Source organism: Panicum virgatum, chromosome 3N (assembly GCF_016808335.1).
Source record: "Panicum virgatum strain AP13 chromosome 3N, P.virgatum_v5, whole genome shotgun sequence".
Classification (NCBI taxonomy): Eukaryota; Viridiplantae; Streptophyta; class Magnoliopsida; order Poales; family Poaceae; genus Panicum; species Panicum virgatum.
In genome coordinates this window covers 29672764-29692029 of record NC_053147.1, presented here as the reverse complement: position 1 = coordinate 29692029, position 19266 = coordinate 29672764, and the positions used below count along the sequence as shown (strand labels likewise).

Sequence of the window (19266 nt, the reverse complement as noted above, 5' to 3'; positions counted from 1 at the left end):
CACCAACACATAGTGCACTTGCATGCAAGCAAGTCAAGAAGTTGAAGAAGATGGCCATCAAAGGTAGCTCAAGTGAAGAGGAAGAAGAGGAGGCATGCCAAAGCTCCTCAAGTGATGATCAAGAGCCAATGAACCCCTACCTCTACAAGCAAGTAAAGAAGATGAACAAATGCTTGAAGGAAATTAACACCATGGGTTATGTGGTCTTCCTCAAAGATGGGCCTTACCATCAACTTATGAAGGTTGAGAAGAAGTTCAAAAAGAACAAACAAAAGAAGGAGAAGAAGCCCAAGCATGAATCATTTGCCATATTTGGTGAATGGGTTAGTGGTGGTGAAGAATCAAGTGCTAGCTCAAGCGATGAATCAAGCAAGAGATTCACCACCCGCACCAACTTCGGATCATCATCAAACACTTGCCTTATGGCCAAAGGTATGAATAGCGATGTAAGTGATGATGACTCCGATTCTCCTTCAATTGATGAACTTCTTGACCTTGTTCATGAGCACCAAAAAGTCATTAAGAGACAATCAAAAGAAATTAAAAACCTTAATGCTCTCAAGGATCTAAATGCTTCTCTTGAAACAAATTTTGATGATTTAATGTGCAAATTCAATTTGCTTAGCAAGGAGCATGAAGAGCTCAAATTAAAATTTGAGAACATTAATGATACTAATAACTCTTTGGAAATGAAGCAAACTATCCCTTGTGCAATTCCTATCTCTAGGGTAGATGCTTCAACTTCTTGTATTGATTTAATTGATAATTCTTGCTCTAACCCTTGCAATAAGAAATGCAATGAGAATGTTATTGTAGAATCATGTGATGATCTTATTGCCAAGGAGAATGATGAGCTCAAGCAAGAAGTGGAAAGGCTCATAAAGGACTTGCATAGATTGAAGGGTAAAGGCATGGAGAGCAATGTCCAACCTTCTCAAGATAACCATGAGAACATGGTGAAAAAGCTTGAGAAGGGGTCCACCGTGACTTGCTCTAAGTGCCACAAAGAAGGCCACAAGTCCAACAAGTGTCCTCAACCAAGGAAGAAGCTTTCGGATGAGAAGAACAAGAAGAAGCTAACAATCAAGAGTTCTCTCATCTACACCAAGCCCAACCGGAGGAACAAAAGCAATAGCACCTCTTATGTGATCAAGAAGAAAACAAATGGCAAGGTGGTTGCTCACAAGGTTGGGAAGCAAGAAAGGAGTTGGAACCGCCCCATTTGGGTGCCCAAGGATGTCATCATCAACATAAAGGGGCCTCAAATGGTGTGGGTTCCAAAGGAAACTTGAAGTCCAAGATTGGCTAAGGGGGATTTGGAGGCTTAGCTCACAAGTTGAAGTGAAGGTTCAAGCCAAAGAAGCTAAGCTCACCACTTGGACATTTGTTGCCCAAGTCCCCCATAAGGTAATGGTAGCTAAAGTTCAATTCAAGCATCATATAGCTCCATTGCTTTTTGCTAGGATAGTTGCATTGCATTTCCTAGTGTTATATATATGGTGGGTTGTTTGTGTCATGACTCTAACCCATGAGCAACCTACATGGTTTGATAAGTGTGTAGAAAGCTACACAAGATTACTCTTCATGGTACACGGACTTCATAAGGTATGTTTTTCATATGTGTACCATGAGCACAAGCTATAGGGTAAACTTCCCATTGTTGTCAAAAACTTTGTGCATACTTTTGCTTGGTGATTCAAACACTAAATGCACACTTTTAGGGGGAGTTCATCCTATAGGTTGTGATTTTGAGACTAACATGTTTTCTAGCTTATCTTTTGTAGTCTCACGTGGAGTTAACACTCTAAGAGAATGTTTCTCACGATCAATGTGAATAAACAACTCTACAAGAGTGATTAGATAAATTGTGCTTCATGCATATTGAGTCATGCTCTATTGAACTTAAATGCTCATATCTAAGTTCATAGGCTATGTACTCATACATTTGCTTAACCTTGGTGTACCAAGTGCTTCTTGTTTAAAGACTTTCAAATTGGTTGCAAGTCACTTTCTTTTGGTACATACAAGGTAAACAAAGTTACCCCCGGAGGTATGTAAGGTTCTAAACTAATTAAATTGGTATCTTTGTCATATCCTATTTACTTTAGAGCTACCTCCGTGCATGATATGATCTAAGCTTTCTAATTATTACTTCTAGTTGTGCACTTGATTTTCACATTATCATTTTGTGAACATACTTATGGAAAGCTTAGCTCATGTCATGCTAGTTTCGTGATTTTGTGATCCACCATAGTATAGTTTTCAATTGGTATCTTCATTGATATCATACAATTGGATCATGAATCATGAACTAACTCCCTAGGCTACTAATCTTCTCTTGAGCTATATTGTTTTGCAAGACCTTGTTTTTAGGAACAAGACCTTTTAGGTGATTTGATTCCAAAGGGGGAGAAATGTGGATCAAAACAATGTATTTTCTCAAGGAAAAGAAGTATATCCCAAAGGGGGAGAAATACCTAAGTGAATCAAGTCATGAGGGAGAAGTATCAACATAAGGGGAGGTTCAAAGGGGGAATCATGGTTTTAGGGGGAGGCCAAGTCATTATTGGATGATGGTAAACATCCAAGCAAGCGTAAGCAGTTCTCAATTGATTTCAATTGGTATCTAGTGGTTAAATTTATCAATTTTTGCAAATCTATGCTTGCTTTGATTGTGTTGTCATCAATCACCAAAAAGAGGGAGATTGTAACGAATATGGCACCATTTATGCCATTTCGAGTGATTTTGGTGATCGAATGACAACACAACACTTGGACTAATATGATTGTTAAGATGATCATTCTCAGGCTTTTAGGTTCAAGTGATGACAAAGAGAAAGAGAAAATAGGCGTAGCAAGGCCCGAAGGGCAGCCCCTACGGGGGTTCCGCTCTTCAATTCAGGAGCACCGGAAGAACCGACGCCAGGGCATCGGAGCATCCGATGGTAGTCGGAAGAACCGACGCCTTGATACTTTGGTGCAGAAGGGAATCGAAGCCAAGTCAGCCTATAGGCACCGGTTGAACCGACGGTCCAAAATAGGGCATCGGTGCAATGGCCGTCCTTTGTACCAGAGACGATGTCAAGTGCCCAGAAGAAGTTTCTTCAGCACCGGTTCAACCGACGGTGCATCGGTGCATACCACCGGTGTAATGACGTCAGCGTCCAGGAGAAGATTCCTTCAGCACCGGTTGAACCGGTGAGGCATCGGTGCAAAGCATCGGTTCAACCGGTGGTCTCTGCGTCAGCCATCAGTCCAACGGCTACTTCGTGTTATGAGTGACCGGATGAACCGACGCTACCCTGCCAAGAGGCATCGGTTCTTCCGGTGATACACAGTTTTTCAGCTAACCGTTGGAGCAACGGCTACAAGACTTGGTGGCCTATATATACGCCTCACCCCGGCCATTTGAAGCTTGCTGGAGTTGCTGGACATCCCACACACACCCAAGAACATCTCCAAGCCATACAAAAGCATCAAGATCATATCCTTAGCCCTTAGCACACTTTGAGAGTGTTGTGTAAAGGATTAGCTCTTAGTGAGTGAGATTGCAAGGCCTTAAGCCTTTGTGCTGTGGTTCTTTAGCGAACCAAAACAAGAGCTTGGTGCACCGGCACCTTGGAGCGTGAAGCTCGCCGGCAACGTCATCGACCCTCCGACTTGGTGTGGAGCGGCGAAGACACTTTGTGCGGGGGACGTGGAGACCCCCATCCTTTGTGGAGAAGCTCCTTAGTGGAACCCGGGGCTAAGGTGACCGTGATTGTGTTCACGGAAGAGACTTGGTGACCGAGTAGCAATACTCTTAGTGAGTGCTACAACAACGTGGATGTAGGTGTGCCTTTGTGGCTAACCGAACCACGGGATAAACACCCGCGTCAAGAGTTTGCTATCTCCTATCCCCCTCTTTAAGCTTCCGCATTTCATACTAGCAATTTGTGTGCCTTTACTTTCATAGAATAGTTTCTTGATAGGAAAGGCTATAGGTTGCTAAACTCTTTTGGGATAGGGGTTTCACACTAGAACAACCTAGTTGCACATCTAGATAGCATGTTTTAGTTTAAGCTTTGTGCAAACTAGTTGGAGCCATAGGTCTAAGTTTTTATTAGTGCCTAATTCACCCCCTCCCCCTCTTAGGCTAGAGCACCCGATCACTTTCAGGTTGCCAATTGGCGGTTGCACTACTATTGCAAAGGCTTGCAGCGCGCTAGCGCGGTTCTACACCTGTAAACCAGCCAGGCCCGCTTGGAGCCGACGCAACCAAAAAAAAAAACCTTCTGCCGCCGGCAGGCCCTCCCACCGCTGCCCCTCGGCCCTCCTCTACCTCTCCGGTGGCCTAGCCGCCGGTAGGTGGAGAAGCGAGGACCTATTCTTTTTATAGATCTGATTAGTTTTTTTAGAGTTTGGTTCTCTGGTGACCTCGATGAGGTGATGGTGACGATGATGCATTGGAATAAGGTCTTTCTGGTCTTTCTCTATCTCGACGACGTCCATTCCGGCACCGACGATGGCCAAATGGGTGTTGATCTGAATCTTCTCGTTAGATCTTTGCAGTGTGTGAATCATCAGATGCAGTTGTTTTTTATTGTGGCGGTTTCGACCTCTTCTTTCGATTTGTTCTGCGACAAGATCCGATTTCTTCAACTCTCTATTTTGGTGGTGAAAGATTGTAAGCATGTGTTGCTTAGATCTCGTTGTAAGCAGTGAGTGGTTTTTGCGGTCTTCAAAGCCTTGTGTGGCGATGACGTTTGCAGGTGCCCTTTTTCTTTACTGTCTTTTCAATGTGTTTCTCAAGCTCCGGTGGACGACGAACAATCGATGAAGAATGCGACCAGAGAGCTCTTCGGTGTAATTTTATTTTCTTTATGTCTTCTTGTGTCAAATTGTTCTTCTATTGTACTACCAATTATTTTTCTTGATATGAATCAGATATGAGACACATTTTTGGTGTCTTCCTAAAAAACCAGAAGAGTTAATAAAATGACGCATTTACCTTTTTTTCTTGATGATACTTTTTTTCTCTCTCTCTCTCATTATCACTTAGGCGTTAACGTGGGTTCAAATTTTCCGAAATAGTTTTTCCAATAAAAATTCCGAACTATAACTGATGAATTTAGTCAGTACGACATAAATGCACGGTGGCGTTTGGGCAAATAAGAGTAGTGTTCAACTTGCAAGATTCACTTGTCATCCAATGAAATAAAATTTGAGTAACATATAACACCGGCCCTTAAATTTGTCGAAGGATGTTATCAAAGAGTCCCAAACTATTAATTACAATTAATATCCCTAAACTTGCGAGTAGCTCATGGAGGTCCAAACCTTTAGATTTTGTGTTAATTAGCCTACTTAGCATTTATATATCATCCATCACAAAATTTTACTACCGCGACATACATTTGTCTACCAAGTCCAACACGTCCTTTGATGAGTATATAAAGAACCCACCAAAATCAAGATGAAGCCTCCCCCCCCCCCGGCGCCCCAAAAAAACGTCGTTGTTAGGGTTCAAATTAGAATAGCATGTCTTGCTAGCGTCCACACCAAAATAGCATGCTTTCACGTTATTTGGCAAAGTTTAGGGACATAAATCTAAGTTAAGGAATCGTGCTGTCCTCAGTCCTCACTTGAGATGTATAATTGTCATTTTGTTCCTCATGAAAACAAGTTGCCCCTAACTTAAGGTGAATTGCTCCATTGTCCCTATTTCTTCGTATGTTGGCTTCATACTTGATTTGTACTTTTCCCCTGTTTCAAACAGGGGCTATTTGAAGCCTTCAAAACGGTACAATAGGGACACCGACACGATATGCAAGGGAAAACGGACAATTGATGGTTTAACGGCCTAAGTGACACCGCTAGACAAATCTAAGAAATACTGGTGTATTTCATACTAATATAAGATGGGAAAATATGCAACACCAGCAATCAGTTGGGTGGCATCAACTATGATTGATTCGAGGAAAGTTAGAAGGATAAAGTCTATTTTGACCATCCAACTATCGTTTGAGTTTGATTTTAGTCATACAACTTCAAAATCAAGTATTTTTGACCATCCAAGTATCAAAACCGTTCACATTTGACCATCCGGTGATTTTGCTGGATGGTTTTGGTGATGTGGGTGACACATGGCGATGGAGCCCGAATGTCATCTTATTTTTTATCTCTCTTCTATTTCTCTCTTTCTTCCCCTCTCTCTCATCTCTCCTCTCTCCCGGCCGCGGTGCTCCATGTTGGAATATAAGTGAATTGCCCACCTCTCCCCCGTCAGCTTAAGCTTTTGGGTTGAACTAGTCGGTGCATGCAACTCAATATGGTATCAAAGCCAGAGGTCTCGAGTACGAATCCTGGTTAGCACAATTAAATAAAATAATTGCTGCTCGCTTCTATTCCACATCTGAGGTCTAAGGGAGCCTCCACGTGAGTGGGAGTATTGTAATATAAGTGAATTGCCCACCTCATCCCATCAGCTTAACCTTTTGGGTTGAACTGATCGGTGCATGCAACTCAATACTCTAGTGCCGTCATTGTCGGCCCCACCGTCGGAGCACAGCGCCGCCTACTCGCCATTGTCAGCAAAGCTCCGACGACCTCCACATGTCGTCCGCTACAGCGATCCTCACCCATAGCGAGCGCGACCTTATCCTCTCCCCAGCGCCCCATTCCGATCCCAAACCCCCTCTCTTCTTCCTCCTCCAGCTCGGGTGGAGCAGAGAGAACCGCCAGCGCCGTGCCGGCCATCCCTATCGCTCCCGCTTTGATTCCGCCTTCCAAGAGACACCCCACCTCATCCTCCATCTTTGCCAAGCATCAACAGGCCGGGCCGACCCCTTCCTTGGCCGGAATCGGCTCCCCTACCGCCGTCCACCATTGTTGGCCACTCGAAGCTCCACCCCGCACATCAACCTCCATCTTCCGGCCTTCCTCCACACGAACTGAGCACACGGTAAGCTTCGTCGCATCCTCCGTGACCTCCCCAACCTCATTCCTCACCCTTACCCGTGCCGCCGCCACCGGAACATGGTGCCACCCGGCCACCCCCCTTACCTCACCGTTGCAGGCCGCCCATGCAAGGACTGCGTAATGCCATCGTCGTGCCAACTCCGTGCGGACTACCTTGGCTGCGGGCCAGCCCAACCTCCCTGCCACCCTGCCTTGCTCCGCTGGGAATGGCGCCGAGATCGGAGCCACCATGGCCGGAGCCGATATGGCAGCAGAGTCAAGCTCGTGTGGTCACGCCCCTTGCCTCCCTTTTCCGCGCTTGTCAGCGTAATGAGAACGGGGTCCCCATGACCCTGGAATCATGCGCGATTAAGGAGGACGGGGCCCGCCAGCCACATCAGCCGGCGACGTCAGCCGAGCGCGGCCGTGGGCCCCCACCATGAGCGTCCGCCCCCTGGGGGTGGGCGCCCACCAAGAACGGGCCGGGCCTGACCCGGCGCGTGAAGCCCGGGGGGATGTTTCCTTCCCCTCGAACACACCTGTCTGGTAGAAAGATTTTTACCAGGCAGTTACAGCACATCGCCTCCGGACTCCAGACAGAGTCCGTGGGGGTGCGTGGCTTCCTCGTAAGAACATCATGATTACGGAGATGTCGTGCGCTCAGAAGATAAGATGATAGGCGGCAGATAGCTTATCTCTGTGCTACCCATCCCATCGGCTTGAAGATGGACGGTGGCTGAGACCCACCTCCATTTACCGCGCCTTCGTCGCGGTAAAAGGCAGAGCCACCCCGGGTGGCACCCTGAAGCTGAACAGGGATGCCCCAGACCAGGAGGGTCCATAGGGCGACCCCGGAGGACACCACGTGCCCACACTCGCGCTGCCCCGAGCGCCCTCTAGGGAGCCCCGGGAGCGCGGGGACCGGCCAGACTGCCCCGGGACACCTCAGGACGAGAAGACCCACCGGTCAGTGTCTATGGTGACCCCGGGACTCCTCGGAGTCACCCCGGAGCGCCTATGACACTGGCGGGACCCAGAGGCCCACTACTGCGGGCCTAACAAGATGCTTGCCCGCCTGACTGAGGCAGGCAGCCTGGAAGACGGCGCCCACCATGCAAAGGGTACATTCACACTAGTTAGGGAAGCAACAGAGAAGGCAAATGTAGCCTATAAATAGAAGCATCCCAGGACATGTAAGGGGACGGATCTTTTCGGGACCTAACTGATACACTGGTTCCAGGCTTGGGATCTCCAACTCGGGATCACCAAAGAACCAATCACAACACACACAGAACGTAGGGTATTACACCTCCGGGCGGCCTGAACCTGTCTAAAAACCATTGTCTCAATTCGCTTCCTTAGGGGAGATCCTTGCGCGGTTTATACCCCTGGCCGAATCTCTAAACGGGGGTTCCCAGTAATACCTGCTAGTGGTAATCACCCACCACCAGCTGGCGGGCCAGGTACGGGGTATAGCATGTAAGATTTCCTTTCTGTGAAGCTACACCTCGTAGAAATCCATGGCGAATCGCTCTGACCGTTCCGACAGTGAGACCGCGAGAGCGGTAATGAAGGTGTGCATCCACGTCGGGGGCTCTCCAGCGCCCCTCCTCGTCTGGGGGCTGGGAGCTCATCAACCATGATCCTACCCATTCGCCGGGTGGCATCGCACATCACCGCGCCGCCGCGGCTCAGTGTCCTTCGGGCCGAGTTCGGTGGGACATCATCGGTCAATGCCCGCGTCACCCGTTTTCGTGCGGAAGCGCGGGGCCGAGCGGCGCGGCGGCTCGCAGCTCGCCGCGACACGTGCTTTGCTCCGCCACCCTCCGCTGAGGGCGGGAGCAGGCACCCCTGAGGGGGAATGGCTCGATGAGCTGGCCAACCTGGTGCGGAAGGCCGCACTAGGACCCAAGGCGCAAAGCTCCAGCGCCACCTGTGGGGTGCCCACGGTGCAGCCCCAACGATCGGCTACCTACGTCGGGGGAACCCCTGACATCTGGTCTCACCTCAATGGGGTGAGTGCCAGCGCGGATGCCTGCACCGCTCTGGAGAGAGCGCGGGAGAGGAGGCGCCAAGCCACTGACAAGCAGTGTCATCCGGCGAGCCCACGGGCAACGACACCACCTCCGACGACAACATCGGCCCGTACGGGGCCGGCTGCCGGGCTTTCACAGCGAACTTGAGGCGGGTCAACTAGCCCACCAAGTTCCGACCGGACCTGCCTGAGAAGTATGACGACACCATCGACCCGGAGGAATTCCTCCAAATCTACACCACTGCCATCCAGGCGGGGGGGGGGGGGGGAGGCCCCCAGGTCATGGCGAACTACTTCCACGTCGCCCTCCAGGGCACTGCTCGCTCATGGCTTATGAACCTCCCACTGGGATCCGTCGGGTCCTGGGGAGAGCTGTGCAAGCAGTTCGTCACGAACTTCTCTGGGTCGTTCACCCAACCCGGAAGTCACGACAATCTCCTCGCCGTCCGACAACGCAAGGGAAAAATGTAGCGACAACACATCCAGCACTTTAGCCTGGTACACAACACCATCCCCCGTATCTGGCCAACTGCCGTCATCATGGCATTCAGCGAGGGGGTCACCAACAAACAGTTGGTGGGCAAGCTCGAGACCCACAATGTGGAAACTGTCTCTGAGCTGTTTGCTCTGGTGGCAAATATGGTCGGGAGGCCGAGGCGCACACCAGGGCCGTGCGCCGGGGTGTCCCCGAGGAACCTCCGACGCGTGACGGCCCGAAGCCCGGCGTCTAGGCGAACAAGCGGAAGGCTACCGCTGTCCTGGCCATGGAGGGACGTCCTAAGCCACACCCAGGGGAAACCCTGCGAGTCACGAAAGGAAGCCCACTCCTCTTCGCCAGGACGATGACAAGTGGTGCGAACTCCACTCCACCAACCGGCACGACCTCATCGAGTGCCGCCTCGTTAAGGACCTCGTGGCACAGCGCCAGCGGGGACGCGATGACCGTCGCCCCGACGACCGCGACGACCTCTGTTGATGGCCATTATTTCACACTCTAGCCGTCAACTTCTCGGGTATAACACAAGCTTTACACTATGTTCCATTTATATTTTATTTATTTCTAATGAGTTCCACAAGTTTAGGATGAGTTTTGATGTCAGGAGCAGGTGTTCCAAAAATAGGCAAAATTGGGCAAAAACCCAGTCCGACCGGCCTCTCCCAAGCCGGCCGGCCTGGCACCCCTGAAGATAGGGCCCCGGCTGCGATCCAGAGGCAATGTGACACGATCATAATGCCCTGAGTCGAGGATTGGGTCTTGGTTTGATCAGATGGATCGAAAGGCTTGCACAAAGAACAAAGGACCCACAACTCAGTACCTACTTGGGTCCAGGACAGCGATCCACCACCGTGGCAAGATCACAAGTATGCAGAGGGAACGTCGGCGCAACAGGGGGCCAAGTTGGGCTAGATGGAGGCCGGCCGGCCTACAACCGCCAGCGTTCGGGCCACGTAACGAATACCGACCTCAGGAAGCAATCAGGGACGTCCGTGCAAAGGCGGTGGCCAGATGGCCACACCCCAGGCCGGCCACCTAAGGGAGGCCGGCCGGCCACCTAAGGGAGGCCGGCCGGCCCCACCTTGCAGCCTCTCGGGCTCTGGCTTCGCGTGGAAGACAAGCACACCGACCTTACCTGCTTACAACTAACGCTACGGGGTTTAACTGCCAAGAACCGACCCTGGAAGGCTATAAATAGAGGCAACATCCGTCACTTGTACACACACCATTAGAGCTCTTCTCTCTTCACTTGTACTTTCTAGATTAGGTTAGTAGCTTGGGAGTTAGAGTCGAGTCGAGCTTGCTCGGGATTCCGGAGTCGTCGGAAGTCTGGTATAGCTCTTGGATCTTTCTTTTGACATTATCAATATAAGTTATCTTCTCTACTTTTTTGAGTCAGCTTTACTTTCCGCTATCTTTTATTTACTCGAGTCTGAGTGTCTAGCTCGAGCGTGGAAGTTTTCCTTTAGTTTAGGCTAAGTTATCTCTCTAGTAATCGGGATCCTATCTTACGAGTTTTCTCGCCCGGACTAGAGTATCTCAAGTTAGTGCTCTAGGTTGAGGGGGATTTCTCTCAAAGGCCTCGAGAGAAATCCTAGCACCGAGTGCAGATGTGGTGTCTGACCATAGTGTTAGGTAGAAAGTGTGTTCCACCCCACGGAACCGTTGTGGTAGTCGGTAGGTGGTGACAGCCCTATCCATCCTTTGTAGTCCACCACGTTCAGGTGTTTTCATAGCAGTAGTGCAGGTTGCCGTTGGACTCCCCTCTCATTCCTTTCTGAAGTCCTTCCTCTTCCAGCCGCCGAAGTAAGCTCTGCTTTCCCGAGAACTAGTTAGGTGTTTAGTCTGATCTAGAGAGGCTAGCTCGATAGTTCAGAAGTGTATCAGGTTTCTTATCTCGCTCGTTGTCCTCCCAGCTGCTACCTCTCTAAGGAGTTGAACCTCCATGTGTCACTTGGTCATTGCCTGGCCGTTTATCTTACTTATCCATCTGGCTTACCCCCGTCTAGGTAGTCAGACGATTAAGCTAGTACGGTTATCATTCGATTTACGATACTCTTTACCATAGTGCTTCCCTGAGGAAAAATACGATACCCTAGAATACTCCAAGGTGAAGTGCTACATCGGTGATTCTGTGCGCTTGCGTAATATCTATTCCATCAGGCATAAGAAATGCCAACAACCTCGACGACCGCGACCAAGCCGGCCCAGGTGGGGTTGGTTTGGGCTTCCAGGAGTCGTAACACACAGTCGCCACCGGCTTCGGTGGGGCGAGTGCACCACTATCCCGGAGGAGAGCCAAGCTCCTCTAGAGGGAGGTTTGTGAGGCGTCCCCGACACCCGAGGGCTCCCAACCTCTCAAGTGGTCAAGAACTCCTGTCACATTCGACCGGAGCGACCACCCTTCCAACATGGTGGGGGTGGGCCTCCTCCCGGTCGTCGTGACACCCACCATCTGCAACATCGGGGTCGGCAGGACCCTGGTGGACGGCGGAGCAGGCCTCAGCCTGCTGTCGCCGGAAGTGTTTCGCATGATGCAGATCGGGGAGCGCAAGCTCACCCCTTCCGCTCCATTCTGCGGGGTGACCGACGGGAAGACCGTCCCGTTGGGGCAGATCGAGCTACCTGTCACATTTGGCGGGAGAGACAACTTCCGCACGGAGAACATTATGTTCGACGTGGCACACTTTGACCTCCCCTACAACAACATACTTGGGCACCCAGCGCTCGCCAAGTTCATGGCTGTGGTGGTCCGCCTTGGGGACGATCCTGAGAAGACCATCACGGCAGGGGCAGAGCCGGGGGAAAATAGGAAGGCGTGCTCGTCACTTCCCTCCTAGAAAATGTCGACGAGCCCACATGGAAACCGTCCGACATGCCCAGGGCCCCCAAGGAAGTGATCGAGCATAATCTTGTCGTGAGCCCCGGCACGCGTCCGAATCAAAAGAAGATCCGGCTCTCAGCCCCGGAGGAGCAAGGCTTCATCCGCAAGCGCTTCGGGCTCGAGAACGCTGGTCTGGCATTCCAACAGACCATGTGTGCTGAACTACAGGACTCCCAGTCCCCCGACGTTGAAGCATACATCGACGATGTCGGAGTGAGGGCCCGGCGATCGGAGACCCTCACGCGGGATTTGTCGGAAGTCCTCAATAACTTGCGCATCACCCCATGACGGTGACACATCACAATGTGCTACCGCACCCCTCTTTGTCGAAAAAATGGCACTGCGCCGATTCCAATCGTGCGAAGGGACGAACAAACTCCCACCCACATGTTAAAGAAAATCCCCTTCCGCGTGATGGAGAAAAACTAGCCCGGCGTGCTTAGAATCTCCAACAAGGATGGGGCGCGAGCACCCGACGCTTGGAAAATCCAAGCATCCCTTAAAGTCCTGTACGTATGTGGGGAGAGTCTCTACGCTCCGGCATGAGGACCAAGCGACCTGAGGACACGTCAGGAAGCTTGGCCCGGGGGCTCCCTCCTGCCTATGTACCATCTTTCTTATGGGCATAATTTGAATTCCTTGCAAATACAAAAAAACTTTTTGTGTCTCGGCGATTGGGACGCCCAGAGTAATGAAAAAGGTCTCTCTCAGCCGAGTCGGCATGCTGGTTGCGGGGCTCATAGGCACTTCCCGGCCAACTTTGACTCCCTGCTTGGTCTTTGGACTCCGGGATCAGTTGCATGTCGGGAACCCTACGCCCTCACCAATTCCTCGTGCTGGGAAGCTCCAGAGTAGTGAACAAGCGAACCACCATGGGACACAAAACCTTTTCGCATAAGAAAACAAATGGCCACAAATAAAGTTTCCTACAAATAAGAAAGGTCAGAGGAGACTAGGATCCTGGGATCCCAAAAAAGAGAAAACTTTATTGCTATTTCTGGCGTATGCCCAGCACATGTCACGAACCCGGACGTGTAAAGCCACGATGAAGGCCTTGCGTGCAGGCCTACCGGAAAAAAGATCAACCTCAACGGTGCCAACAAGAGGGAAATCTCTATGCTCTGGCAAGAACAACGCAGCCCGAGGTCACCTCGGGAAACTGGGCCCCGGGGCTCCCCTTTACCTAGGTAACACACTACTTTGCTACTTATGATGAGCAATGTTTTTAATTCCTTGCAAATTCAAAACCTTATTGTGTCGCGGCGTGTGGGACGCCTAGCATCATGAAAAAAGGACACTCTCGGCCTAGTCGCATGCTGGTTGCGGGGCTCACAAGCTCTTCCCGGCCAACTCCGACTCCTTGCTTGGTCTCCGGACTCCGGGATCAGTTGCGCGTCGGGAACCCTACGGCCTCACCAACTCCTCGTGCCGGGAAGCTCCGGAGTAGTGAACAGGCAATCACCCCTGGACACAAGCATTTTCTATATAAGGAATAAAGGCAACAAGTAAAGTTTTCCACACACAGAAAAGGTCGAAACCGACCGGGGTCCCAGGATCCCAAAAAAGGAGAATTTTATTGCTTTTTTCGGTATGTACACAGTACAAGTGCAGATCCGGATACATGAAGCTGCCGCGAAGAACTTCCTGGTCCACCAGGAGCACCATGCCGCAGCTGGAGCGGGGCTACAGCGAGGCCAAGGTGGCCTCACCCACCGGACCGCGAGCAGGAAGGGCCACGGGGTCGACATGCAGCCCCGGGGTGTGGGAAGAGATGAGAGCATATGCTCTTGTCCACCCCGCGCACCCCGGGTTAGCATGTTGGAGCAACTGCTGAAAAGCAGTCGCCCCTGCTGAAGACGCTGCCGGAGGCTCTTGACGGCCTCAGTGCAGCCAACGAAGCAAGCGACGCCCTTCCGCAGGGTGTCGTTGGAGGAAATACCGGCACTAGGGAAGATGAGAAAGGCTCCGAGCCCCTCATCTGAACTAGTAGCATAAACTGGCCCAGCCCCAGTGTCAGCACCAGCAGCAACAGCAAGCTCCATCATCTGGAGGGAGGCCGCCAGCCGACAAGGAAGATGAGGATCACTCGTCGGCCGACGGCGACCTCCAGCGGATGGCGGCTGGCCGGGGGCTAGCAGTCCTAGAGCAGGAGCAGCAGCGGCCCGGAGGGCTCCGCTCCAACACGCGTGCAAATCTGCAAATGCCCTCCTCCCTCACAGTGGAGGAAGACGTCAAGCCGGCGACGCGGTGGAGCAGCAGCCCCCTCATCTGGGAGCGCCACGGATTCTGGCAGCAGTAGGGATAGAAGGCAGTGGGCACGAGTGCTCTTAGGAAGAACACTCGCAGCCACTCCTTCCTTTCTTCCCGGGAAACAAGCCCCCCTTCAACCCCACTCCTACACTCGAGTCAGAGGGGGATGCTTCGAGGGGGAGCCGCCCGGGCTACCGTCGGAGAACTCGGAGGACCGCCTCATCCGTGCTTTGGGAGCGTCGTTGGTGCCCAAGCCCACGATGTCGTTTTGACCCTACTCCACTACACTGGAGGGGTGGGGGGGGGGCAGCGGCACCCCCAGGCTTTCCCCATGTGTCGGGGAGCACAACTGCAAGGGTGACCTCAGGGACGAGCTCCGGAGGTCCCGCCATTGAACTCGGGTCTGATGGCTTGGCCATTTCTTGGCTAAAGCTGGGCAGACTTGAGCTTGAAGAGGCCCCATGCCTGGCCATTTATAGCTTGGCAGGGGTCACGGGCGGTCCGACTAGGGTCTCCTAGCGGACCCTCGAAGGATCCACTGGTCTCCAAGAAGCACCCCACTCCGGCGCGCTCTCTGCCTCGTTCAGTCCCTCGGGTGGCGCGGTGGCAAGGCAAGGCGAGCACGACAACGGCTCCGGCCCCGCCACACACCCCGATCAACAGGACTGGCAGTGGGGCATGGGCGCCACAGGGGTCCGAGCACCTGGTCTGGCCCAGGGCATGCGCGCCACGATGGCTGCTCCCTTGACCCGGCTCTCTCATCACGTCAAGGGAGATGGTGCAGGCCTCGCCGCTGAGCATCCCCAGGGGCTCCAACGCGGTGAGGGATGCACGGCGTACAAACTGCTCCCAATGGCAGAGCGACAACGAATCGACAACAAAAGAAATTAAGATGAATGGGCCAAGCTGCTCATCACAAAAGAAGAGTACTTCCACCACGGGAGTTCATTACAAGCGCACGGAGGCGCCGAATATCTATAGAAGCAAAAGAAAAAAAAAGCTAAAGTGGGCCCTACTGGCCAACTCCGCCCCCTCCGCCGTGTCCTCAAGCTGGGCCTCTGGGTCGGCACCGTCCTTGGCAGGATGGCCGCCAGGGCCACCGGGACCAAGGTATTCACCACTTCTCTCGCCACGGCGAGGGTCTGGGTGCGTGCCTCGTCTTCAAACCCCTGGACGATGCCCTCCGCCGCGTCCAGATGGGCGGCTTTCTCTTCAGTGGCCGCGGCACGCGTCGTGGCGTCAAAGGCCACCGCCTTCGCAATTGTGACACGGTGGGCGGCCTCCTGCTTCTCACCCTTGAGGAGGAGCCGAGCCTCCTTCACCTTGGTGGCCGCATCCTGGGCCGCAGCCGAGGCATGGTCGCGCGCCTCCCGCTCAACCTCCGCCGCCCGATCCTTGGCCGCCGCCTCGGCGGCCGCCTCTCGATGGGCGGTCTCCTCCCGGTCAGTCAAGGCCTGGGTGCGCGCGTCCAAGGCCGCCACGCGAGAGGCTGCCTCCGCCTCCCTCCGCGCGAGCTCTGCCTCCCTGGTGGCGTTGGCGGCCGCTTCTGCCGCGTAGCGCCGCTCCTCCGTCGCCGCGGCCTCCGCCTAGCGGCCAGCATCGAACATGGTGAGCTGGAGCTGCTCGCTGCAGCATTGGAACTCCATCTTGCGCTCATGGAGGTCGCATTCCCAAGCCTCCAGATTGGCGGGGTCGATCGCAGCTCCACGCTCTTGGAGCCCGCGCAGGCCCTGGAGTGCCACCTCCATCGCGGCGGGGATCTGCGCCATCGACAAGGGAGCGGGCGGCACCTTCCCTAGGGGCAGTGTGGCCCCCGCGCCCTCCTGCTCCACAGCTACGGTGGCTTGGAGCTGCTCCGCCGGCATAGGCTGGGCCCCCAGGGGACCAGTCCCATTGTCGGCGTCGAGCAGAACCACCTGTGCTTGCCCAGGGCTAGCACAAGGGAGTCCGCCGCGGGTGCCACCGCCAGGTTCACCGACGCCCCCGTGTCCGCAGTCTCGACGTCGACCACAGCCGGTGGTACGATGGGCGCCGCGACGGGTGCCGACGACGTTCCCACCGAAGGGTCCGCACGCGGAGCAGCATCTCCAGCACTTGCCACGAGGCCATCGGCGGCGCTCCTGTCCAAAACAAGGGAGACACGTCAGAATTAGACTACGGAGTCGGGACATACCTGGTACCTACCGGGCGCATCTGCCGCCATGTTGGGGAGAAGAGCGTTGGCCGCTTCGGCGCCGGTGCCCGCTCACCGGCGGAAGGTGAGGCCGTAGCTGAGGAAGCCCCGCCCGACGACGAGTCCACCGTGATGGGGGAGAACGCGCGTGCTTGATGCCTCCCCGGCTGGACTCTGGCGTGCTCCCGCTCCTGCCGACGGCGCCACCTCCTCCAAGTGCATGGCTGTGACAATCACCTCCGCTAGGAGCAGGAGACGACAGCAGCGGGGCCAGCCCCTGTGTGTGGGTCACCAGGAGGCCATCGATGATGATGCCGGCCGTAGGATCCCCACACAATGGCATCACCCCCTCCGGGAAGAACGTCACCGTTGGGTCCCACCAGAATGCGTTGATCCGGTCGAGCACCGGCCTCCACGCGACTCCCAGCTTCGGCATCTCGAACCATCAGGGGTTGCTCACCGGTGGCCCATGAGGAAGACACAGGCATGGGGAGGGGTCATCCACCTTCATGTACAACCACTGCCTCTCCCAGTTCTCCCACTTGCCCTTCCGGGCGAGGGGAAAGAAGTTGTTGCCGCGCCGCCGAAAGAAGACGCCGCCGACCATGCGGTTCTGCGGGTCGACGCCTGCACCGGGGGAGAGGGACGGAGACCTCACCAGGCTGAAGAACTGGCAGAAGAGCGCCATTGATGGGCCCATCCCCACGGACGCCTCACATGCATGCGCTAAGAGTGCAAGCGTGAGGATGGCGTTGGGGGTGAGGTGCACGAGGTGGTGTAAGTGCATCTAGGCTCTAATGGATTTTGGTGAGTAGAATGACAACATGATTAAAGGACTAACGACATTATTGAAGTTGTCATGAGCAGGGATTTCTTTGCAAATCAATTATTGTTATTAACTCATGTGATATATAATCAAACAAATAGCAAATACTAGTAAATGTCAAGCATATTGTGAAGAGAAACAAGAAACAAGTGTTCATGCAATGACAACAAGTGTTATATATATATATGGCTTGGCACATTTGAGGTACAAATTGTTGAAAGCATTATTATAAGGCTTCATGGGTTAATAAAATTAAAAAGAGACATACACTTGTGAGCAAGATATATTGGTCTTATTTATGGAAGCTTGCAATGTGTGAAATATGGTTATCATTCATGATGACGACGCAAGACAAAGAAATGAAGATATGAGAATGGAATATTGAATTCATTGTTGGTGTGCAAAGCCTAACTCAACATGGCAAGGGTAAGTGATGAAGAAACCAACTGAGATGACTAGTGCGAGGAACTAAGCAAGCTTTGGTGGAGCGACGGCTTACCATGTGTGCGAATTGCTAAGGTGAAGTGCTAGTATCCGTGGGGTGTTCGAAGAATCATATCCAAGCCTTGTTGTGAGAAGCGATGCAATGCATCAAATATCTTATTGGAGTGACTTGAGGATCCAAGGATAGATTTGCAAAAGTATTGGGACTCTAAGTCACTAGCTCAAGTATGGAATTGCTCAAAAGAGAAGATTATGCAATGTTGGAATCCCAAGTTCAAGGAAATCAATGTATGGCAAATATGAAGTGATTCAAGACTCAAGTGGATGAAATGTATTTTAAATTTAATCTTGAGTATAGGTATGACGTACTATCAAGAGGGATGCAACATTGATTACTTGACTCGGTCAAAAGTGCACATAGATGACTCATGAGAGAATCCTGAGAGAAAACCTCTGAGAACTAACATAGAAATACTTGAATGATCAAGTCTTGACTTGATGGATCAAGTGGAGTCTTGTAAACAGGGGTTTGGGCTTCTCTGGCCCGGACCGGTCTGACCGGTAAGGGGCCAACGGCTAGTTTATTTGAACCGACCGGTCTGACCGGTCTGTACTGACAGAGCAACGGCTAGTTTTTGGAAGTAGGGTATTTGTACCCCTCAGCTCTCTTCTTTGAGGGCTGCTGGTTCTTGGAATTCTCCTGAGCTTCCCAAAGTATTTTCTTGACCAGCTAGCTCTCCCCAACACTCTTTGTGAGTTGTGTTAACTAGATTTCATATCTTTGTATTGGGTTGAGAGATTGAGTGTGTGTGAGATTGTTGAGCATTGTGAGAGCTCCATCTCGAGCTGTTGAGAGCAACCATGGCTTGAGCACTCTTGGTTCCGTCAAAGATTCGCTTTACATTTGTTACTCTTGGAGGTGTGCCTCCTAGACGGCAAGATGTCGCCGGCTAGCTCCCAACGGTGTGGTGAGCAGCGGCAAGTTTGTGCGGGCATGATCTTGCCCCCTTGGTGGAAAGGATCAAGATAGTGGCAAGGAGAAGTGGTTGAAAAAGACCCAACTCAAGGGATCGAGTTGCAAGAGACTCAAGCCCAACGAGTTTCTCAACGAAGACGTAGGATTCACGTTGGTGAATCTAAACTTTGAGAAACAAATCCTTGTGTCTCCTTTGTGGTTTGCCTTACTACTCATTTCTCTAGCTATTACTTTGTGCTTCCG

The 19266-nt window shown here is 52.3% G+C and overlaps 1 protein-coding gene across 1 annotated transcript; it reads right to left on the bottom strand.

Moving 5' to 3' along the window:
- Nucleotides 1-15552: 15552 nt before the first annotated feature.
- On the bottom strand, nt 15553-16373 carry LOC120667727 (uncharacterized abhydrolase domain-containing protein DDB_G0269086-like). Its single transcript, XM_039947745.1, has 3 exons — nt 16281-16373; nt 15675-16190; nt 15553-15579 (listed from the first exon to the last, which is right to left on the bottom strand). Exons 1-3 carry the CDS (start codon nt 16371-16373, stop codon nt 15553-15555), a joined length of 636 nt encoding a protein of 211 aa, XP_039803679.1.
- Nucleotides 16374-19266: the final 2893 nt, after the last annotated feature.